At 43.1% G+C, this 8,263-nt stretch overlaps 1 protein-coding gene across 1 annotated transcript; it reads left to right on the forward strand.

Annotated features, from left to right (window-relative positions):
* The first annotated feature begins 539 nt into the window (after nucleotides 1-539).
* LOC311149089 (alpha/beta hydrolase domain-containing protein 17A-like) lies at nucleotides 540-7,997 on the forward strand. The gene is made up of 5 exons (XM_084186199.1): nucleotides 540-1,463; nucleotides 1,675-2,054; nucleotides 3,271-3,465; nucleotides 3,877-4,056; nucleotides 5,413-7,997. Exons 2-5 carry the CDS (start codon nucleotides 1,681-1,683, stop codon nucleotides 5,636-5,638), a joined length of 975 nt encoding a protein of 324 aa, XP_084042325.1. The 5' UTR covers nucleotides 540-1,463; nucleotides 1,675-1,680; the 3' UTR covers nucleotides 5,639-7,997.
* Nucleotides 7,998-8,263: the final 266 nt, after the last annotated feature.

Here is an 8,263-nt window from a genome sequence, read left to right on the forward strand (position 1 = left end):
TGACCCATTATACATCACGGTTTTGATGCTCTCGAACACTGCCTGTAACGTAGATCTGTCTGTCCTCTGTAGCTCAGCTGGTAGAGCACGGCGCTTGTAACGCCAAGGTAGTGGGTTCGATCCCCGGGACCACCCATACACAAAAAATGTATGCACGCATGACTGTAAGTCGCTTTGGATAAAAGCGTCTGCTAAATGGCATATTATTATTATTATTGATAACAAAGTTCTGTCTCCATTAGTTACCACAGCCACAAAGTCAGAATAGGCTATTTCGTAAAAATACATGAAAACAACAATTTGCTTTTTGGTCTTAATTTAAGGTTAGGATTAGGGATAAGGTTAGCAGTGTGGTTAAGGTTATGGTTAACGTTTAAAATAATATTTTAAGAAGATACATTGTAGAAATAGGCGGGGTTTTGACTTTGTGGCTGTGGTAACTAGTGACGACCAAAATTCCCCCTGCTTTCCCATTGGAAGCTTCTCAACCACTGTCATTTCCGGACGCGGCGAAACAGAAGGAAAAAAATACATTGCACATCCAATGGAATGGATTAATAATTGACAGTAGCTAGATAGCTGCTCGAAAGTAATCATTTCAACCACAAAACAGATGTGATTATCAAAACGGGTATTCTGGACGCTTGTTTTTTAAGTCTCTAAATATATTTGCGTCAGTCCATAAATGACTGTCCTATCTGAGGAGACGGTGTTTCCAGGTCTGAATAGCTAAACTAGTTAGCTAGCTACCCAATGCTAGCTGGTTAGCGGATACATTTCTGCGAGCTAACATTAGGTGGCCAGTTTTGGTTTGGTATCTGTGGTTAATCCGAAAATTGTATTTGTGTCTCATCATTTTTAGCAGTGCCGGTGATGTGTTTACTTATTTCGTTGCAGTTTAAACGTGTTTTAAAGGCACGACTTAACGTTAACGTTTTGACTCCTTTGGCTGTAGGCTAGCTAGGTAGCTAGTAGAAGGTCAACATTGTTGAACCCTGCTAGCTACAGCTGACTACAGTGGGTGGGATAGACACTTCTCAGCAAACCGTCAGCTACAGCTATGCGCAATGAGGTATAAACAGAGTGGGTGTTTCAGCTATCCAGATATAGACAGTTGTTCATTAGTTAGTCATTAGCTAGCTAACTGGGAAAGTAGCTATAACGTTACCTGCTGGCTGAAGTTACTCAATTCTCTCCAACCATGATCAAGTTGATGCGCACGAAAATACCTCAATAACAACAGCCAATACCTGGAAATATGGATTTCACGTGGACTTCAGCCATACTTAAAAATCCCCCGATTCTACTTTCAAAATTACATTTTCAGACAACTGTCTTAGCTACTTTTTGATTTTTGCTGACAGGACAACTTTCCCTGTTTTGTTTTGGAGAGTAGTGGTTTGACTTGGGATCTCTGGTAGATTTTTGAATGTAATTATAGTTAGTTTCTTTCTCAATAACAGGTAGGCCTAACTTTTTTTCTCTAACATAAGATGTTCTGTTATTGTTAATGTGTTATTATTGTTAGATGTCGATTAACCATTGATGACAGCTACATTTGTCAACCGTCTTGTTCAGAATTTGTTTAACTACAGTGGAATTTGTGAATCAAATTTCGTTGTAGTACAGAATAACATACAATCACAGTGCTCATCTGTCTTTGCCCCCACAAAGTGGACGATGAATGGCCTATCTGTCAGTGAGCTATGCTGCCTGTTCTGCTGCCCCCCCTTTCCGAGCCGTATTGCTGCCAAGCTTGCCTTCCTGCCTCCTGAGCCTACATATTCCCTCCTCCCAGACCTGGAGGGGTCTGCAGCCCCGGGGACAGCAGGGACCGCAGGGCTAAGATCCAGAGGTAGTGGGGTACATGGAGTTGCTGTAGGGGGTTCAGGCAGCACTGGTCCTGCAGAAGGAAAATGGAAGCTCCACCTGACAGAGCGAGCTGAGTTCCAGTATTCCCAGAGAGAGCTGGATGCTACAGAGGTGTTCCTTACCCGCTCCAGTCGTGGCAACAGAGTGGGCTGCATGTACATCCGCTGTGCCCCCACTGCCAGGTTAGTCACGTGTGTGTGTGTGTGTGTAGGTGCTTGTGTGTACACCTTGGCTCATTGAGGCCCTTTTGTTTCACCATGTGTCACACATCCTAGTATGAAAATGTATGCACTCACTAAACTGTAAGTCGCTCTGGATAAGAGCATCTGCTAAATGACTAAAAATGTTTGTTTTTTAAACATCCTCTGATAAACTCACCTCCTTTTCCTCTCATCTTGTTTTTGTTATGCCATTCTTTTCCCTCTTGCTTGTGTCCTATTTCTTTACTTCCTGGACTTGCTTCCTCATTGTGTCGGGCTATCTCAAACCTGTTCTCTTCCTGCTTTCCTCATTCATTGTTCATTACATTTTACATTTTAGTCATTTAGCAGACACTCTTATCCAGAGCGACTTACAGTTAGTGAGTGCATACATTTTTCATACTGGCCCCCCGTGGGAAACAAACCCACAACCCTGGCGTTGCAAGCGCCATGCTCTACCAACTGAGCTACAGGGGACTTCTTTGACCTACCAATACCATTCTCCTTGTTCTTACCCCAATTCATGCTCTCATTTTTTGCCTGTGGTCTTGTAAGATGATATTGGTGAGTTGTGATAGTCTGATTTGTCTATTGGTGATTGATAGTCTGGTATGCTGAGTTTATACATTATTATGTTTTTATATGGTATGGCTTCAGGTAGCCTACTTGTTGCTCTTGTTGATTTATTTCAGTAATCAACTAAATTGATTTGAGAAGATATGGACTGGGTCCTGTTACTCTTGATGTAGTGCCAGTGTCACACGTGAATGCAATGTAATATGGCACTCCTTGTTCAGGGTCACATTTTGAGCAAAAAGCCCAAGAGCAAAGCAATGGCTTACTGTATGGGAGGGGCAGAGTCTCTTTAAAGAATAGAGAGTATCCAGTTGCTTTAGGGAGCACAGCTTGAATTCATGAATAGAAAGCACATGGATGATGCCTGCGGAATAGCAACCCTATTATTCATGTAGTACAGAACAAGTAAAAAGACAGGAATTAAACTTAGTGAACTAGTCCTCTCTTGAGTCTGTGGCCATAACCATAACTTAATCAACACATTCAAGTCCCATTCAAATAGGTAATTCCTGAGGTTTTAATGGGAATCTGCTATTCACACAGTACAGGTCAGGATAGGTAAAAAGACCAGGTACGGTCTGTCTTAGTAACCTAGTCGTCTCTCTGTGGCCTCTCTCACCAGGTTCACAGTGCTGTTCTCCCACGGCAACGCGGTGGACCTTGGCCAGATGAGCAGCTTCTATATCGGCCTGGGAACGCGTATCAACTGCAACATCTTCTCCTACGACTACTCCGGCTACGGTGTCAGCACGGGCAAGCCTTCAGAGAAGAACCTCTACGCTGACATTGACGCTGCCTGGCAGGCCCTGCGCACACGGTACGTACGGCACCGCCGCAACGCACAGGGCTGGGCAGGCTGGGGCTCTATACATCATGTCAGGGAGGGACGGCTGTGTAGTCAGTGGGAGATGTCACCTTACAGAGGGAGTGGGGTAATGTCACACAATGACAGGCTCATGCAGCTAATGGACTCATTAGTTTGATGGGATGCTTTGTTATCAATGGCTGTCCTTGGATAGGTGTGTTGGAGTTATGGAGCTACAGCTGGTTTTTATGTTAGGCATGCCATGTTCGCAGACATTTGTTACCCGTTTACTCCTAGATTTTTATTATCACAGTTTAGGCTTCATAGGATGGATTTATGTTTAAATTGTTTTAGTGTTTGCCACTCCTAGCTTTTCCCTGACATGATTGTGTTTAATTCCTCTTTCTTCCTGGTTGTGATCAGATATGGCATCAGCCCAGAGAACATAATCCTGTACGGGCAGAGCATTGGCACTGTACCCACGGTCGACCTGGCATCACGGTATGAGTGTGCCGCCGTGGTGCTCCACTCCCCCCTCACCTCTGGCATGCGGGTGGCCTTCCCAGACACCAAGAAGACCTACTGCTTTGATGCTTTCCCCAAGTGAGTAACCCACAACACCTTCCTCCTTATCGCTTTATCTTCAACTCTTGACTGCTTGTCTGTCTGCCTGTTGGCATTTTCACATAATAGCACATGATGAGATTAGCAAATAAGTGTAGAACTGGAAATGTCAGGGGCAAAAGATATGTCCAACTAAAAGAATAACTGCAATCTCTTTCATGTATTTCATTATTCAGTCTCTCTCTCTGTGGAAACAGCCTCGGCACATCTGAGTCATAACTGAGTCATCTCTCACTCTGCATCAGATCATAAGCAGGTGTCGTAAACACTGACTCCTCCAGTCATTTGATCATATCATCTCCCTTTATTATGTAAAATGTGATGGTGTGGTATTTGAGCCATTAGAATCACATGCTGGTTCACTGAATAGGATTCCATTACAGTCCAGTACAGTACCAGGCAGTGCCAGTGTAGGAGTAGAGTAGGTGATGGGGACGGGGATGCCTCTGCTCTGTGGTGAAAGCCTCCAGTGTTCTCCTCCACCACCCTGAGTTAGGCCACCCTTGGGTGCCTGTTGCCCAGCTGGCTCTCCCACTCCCCAGCCCACACTGACTCCCATACTCCAGGAGTAGGCAACTAGATTCAGCCGAGGAATGATTTGTGTCCAAGCGGATGGTGGGAAAATAATTATGATAATTTGTACACTTGAACACAAAAAGTAAACCCAAAAAGAGATTGTATTTGAAAATAACAATAATTTCATACCTTGATTACATTGAGACACGATCACGTCTCTTTCTATTTGTAGGAATACTACTTTTTTTGCCGAATTCCTTGTGATTTTACAGTCTTTTTTGAGAAACTAAAATCTTTGGGGGCCCCAAAAAATCACCCACAGGCTGGTTTTGGTCCACAGGCCGCCTGTTTCTGAACCCTGCCATACGCCATCCAGTCAGTGGACTCCCAGTAATGTAATACTAGCTTGGTTCAGATCTGTATGTGCTTATAGTCAACCCACAGTTATGTTGGGGACGGAGGGAGGACTGAGAGTACTCTCTTCCTTCTGAACTAGCAGATTGAGCTGAGCTGAGCTGGGAGATGCATTTACATGCAGCAGGATTGTGTTCTCATTATTATCTACCCTCTGTCCTGTTTGTTCCTCGACCTGTTAGACAACAGTTGCTGGTCAGTGCTCACAGTTGCAGGGCATGTTGCACTAACCGGCCATGCTAGAACAGACAGAAGTCTGTACAATGCTTTCTGTCCACGGTTACCCTTTAAGAGCATACTTAGTTATAACAATGTTGTTACACACATGGCAATCTAGTGACTACCTTTGCTTCCCTTATCCCCAGTCTCTGTAACTCCATTGCCCATTGTCTCTCTCTCTGTCAGCATTGAGAAGGTGTCTAAGATCACGTCGCCGGTGCTGATCATCCACGGGACGGAGGACGAGGTGATCGACTTCTCCCACGGCCTGGCTCTGTTCGAGCGCTGTCCCAAGGCCGTGGAGCCACTCTGGGTGGAGGGGGCGGGACACAACGACATCGAACTGTACAGCCAATACCTGGAGCGCCTGCGCCGCTTCATTGGCCAGGAGCTGGCTGCACAGCACGCCTGATACCCCCACACCACCTCGGCCTCCAGGTTCCAGTCCTCCTCTGGCTCCGTGCTGTTCCCCTGGTCGGAGTGGGTCAGTGGAAATGGGTGGCTTTGTCTGGGAGGAAGGGGTGGAGGGCTGAAGCCTGGCCTCTCAGAATGAATAATCCTTCACCTTTTGATCAACTTTGTCTGGATGCTCGCAGCCCTGTCTTTGTTGTTTTTCATCTTCTGTCTCTGTCTCCGTCATTATTCCTGGTCAGGGATTCTCTAGTCCAGGGTTTCCCAAACTTGGTCCTGGAGGCAACTTTAACTAACAACCCTAACATGGACAAATAATTGAGTGATGAATATTTGTCATTTTCTCTTTTATAACACAACATGACACTGAGCCACTACTTTACAAATCATGTGGTATTGACAGATGAGTATAACTGTGTCCTGTTTGAATGCAGGTTTGTTGCTAATGTTTTGTGTGGAATCTTTATCTTCTTTGCTCTCTCTCTCGTTTACAATTAAGCTGTCAGATTAATAGTCCTTGTCTATGAATAATTTGTTTCATAGACATATAAATCGTACGTTTTTATAATTATTAAGCATGGATTCATTTGAATCCAGAAAGTGATTAGAGCAAAAATTATTGTAAAAAGTTGCTGAATTATTGCTTTGGCTGAAGTCCAAAATCTCAGCCAAATTCATTGTTTCAAAAGCATTCTTAAGTCGCTTGCATATCTCTAAGGCATGATTGATTTCTAGCTCGGCAACCGCTGTTATGTTTCACACACTGAACTAAATTCACCTCTTACTGGGTTTCTGTCTGAAATGGAAGTTCCACATCCAGCTTAAGATGTTTTCAAAGGCTTTTTTGTAAGTGTAAGTGATCTTTATAAGTGATTTACAGAGTTGTACATACAATTTCACTTTAGGTATTTCTAATCAGTGAGTTTATTTCATACCTCCAAAAACACTAAATCATTGTGAATCACTAAGCTTTTGCCGGTAATGGCCATTCACATAGTAAATTGGGTCGGGTCAGTTAAGACTAAGCTGGATGGAGGATTAACTGAACTTGCTGCTAAAGATTAGGATCAAATGGATTGAAAAGGGTCAAACTCTCCACATCCATTAATGCAGCTTAGTTTGAGGGGAATTGAACAGTCATGTTTCAATAATGTTATTTACGCTGTACAGTGGAGTCGGTGATGTACAGTACTCGCTGCTGGTCCTATATGACATTTGAAAACACGTATTCAGCCTTGTCATGTTACATGTGTGATTTAGTGGCTCGTGTACTTCATTTTAGGGTAAATAACACTTCATTATAACATTAGTAGAGCTATGGAATAGGATGTGCTCTATTTTGTTATTGACTAGGTTTATTTCCAGCAGACTCCCTTTACAGCTCCAACTAGCCCTTTTCACTCACTTCGTCCTGTTGCCACACTATTTCAGACAGACTTGGGATTCCACCATTTCTGACCGTCTGTGTGTGAAAGTTGACTTGAGCGAATGCCCAACATCTCTGGCAGATGGGGTCTACCACCACAAGATAGTGGAGATCCTTTGGTTGGGTTTTGGGGGAGTCAGGATAACATGTACATAGCAACCAAAGTTTAACAGGAAATGTTCTGTCTTGAACAAAGCATACCTGCTCTTCTAATGGTATGTTAATCAGAACCAAAGAAAAAGTCCATCACATGACCCATAGTACAGGGTTTCTTGTCAGTCACCACATACAGTTAGGGAACAAAAGTTGTGCGCCCTGAATCAGCCAGGATATGCTGTTTAGTTTGGGACAGCTTGAGCGTGTTTACTCCCTATGATGGACAATTGTATAGAGAATACAAGTAATACAACTTATTTCTGTGTCTGGGTGGCCTGAGAGAGGAGCATGTGTGGGAGGTAGGGTTGCAAAATTCTGGGAACTTCCAAGAAATTCACTTGTTTTCCCGAAATCCCAGTTGGAGGGTTACCGGAAGCAGGAGGGAATAAGCAGGAAATACAGAATCCTCCAACCAGGATTTATGGAAAACCAGGGAATATATTGAAAGTTCATGGAATTTTGCAACCCTAGTGGGAGGTGACGGACTGACTGTACTTGGAGTGTGAGAGGAGCTCCAGACAGACACATTCCGAGCTTTTGTTTGAAGAAACTAAGTTATGGAAAAAACACATTTTATTCAAATTTTTGTGCTATCTCTGTATGGATTTTTTGGGGGTGAGGGTTGGGATCCAAGGGGATGATGGGGGTTGATGTGTTATTCTATCCAGTTATGCATGGTTTATTATTTACAACTTTGTTATATTATGTTTTAAAAATGTTTTTCCTTTGTTCCAAAAAAACCGAATAGATAAAATAAACCTTCCATGTCTGTAACGTGATAACTATTATGTTTCTCTCATTGATATAGAACTGCTCTCTGTAAATCATGTTTAAGTCAACTCTATTCACCATTTTCCCATTAATCTCTGTGATTCACCTTTGGCATTCTATAAAGAAAGAACAGCATGAGTGTTGGATCACAATAACGTTACTCAGATTGACTGGCCATCTCGACGACAAATATGATTTGACATTTGTTAGTTTAGATTTGTTTGTTTATTTTCACATATTTTTATTTGTAAAGGTAATATAAACAACACATTT

This window comes from Coregonus lavaretus (genome assembly GCF_964263955.1).
Source record: "Coregonus lavaretus genome assembly, chromosome: 21".
Taxonomy (NCBI): domain Eukaryota; kingdom Metazoa; phylum Chordata; class Actinopteri; order Salmoniformes; family Salmonidae; genus Coregonus; species Coregonus lavaretus.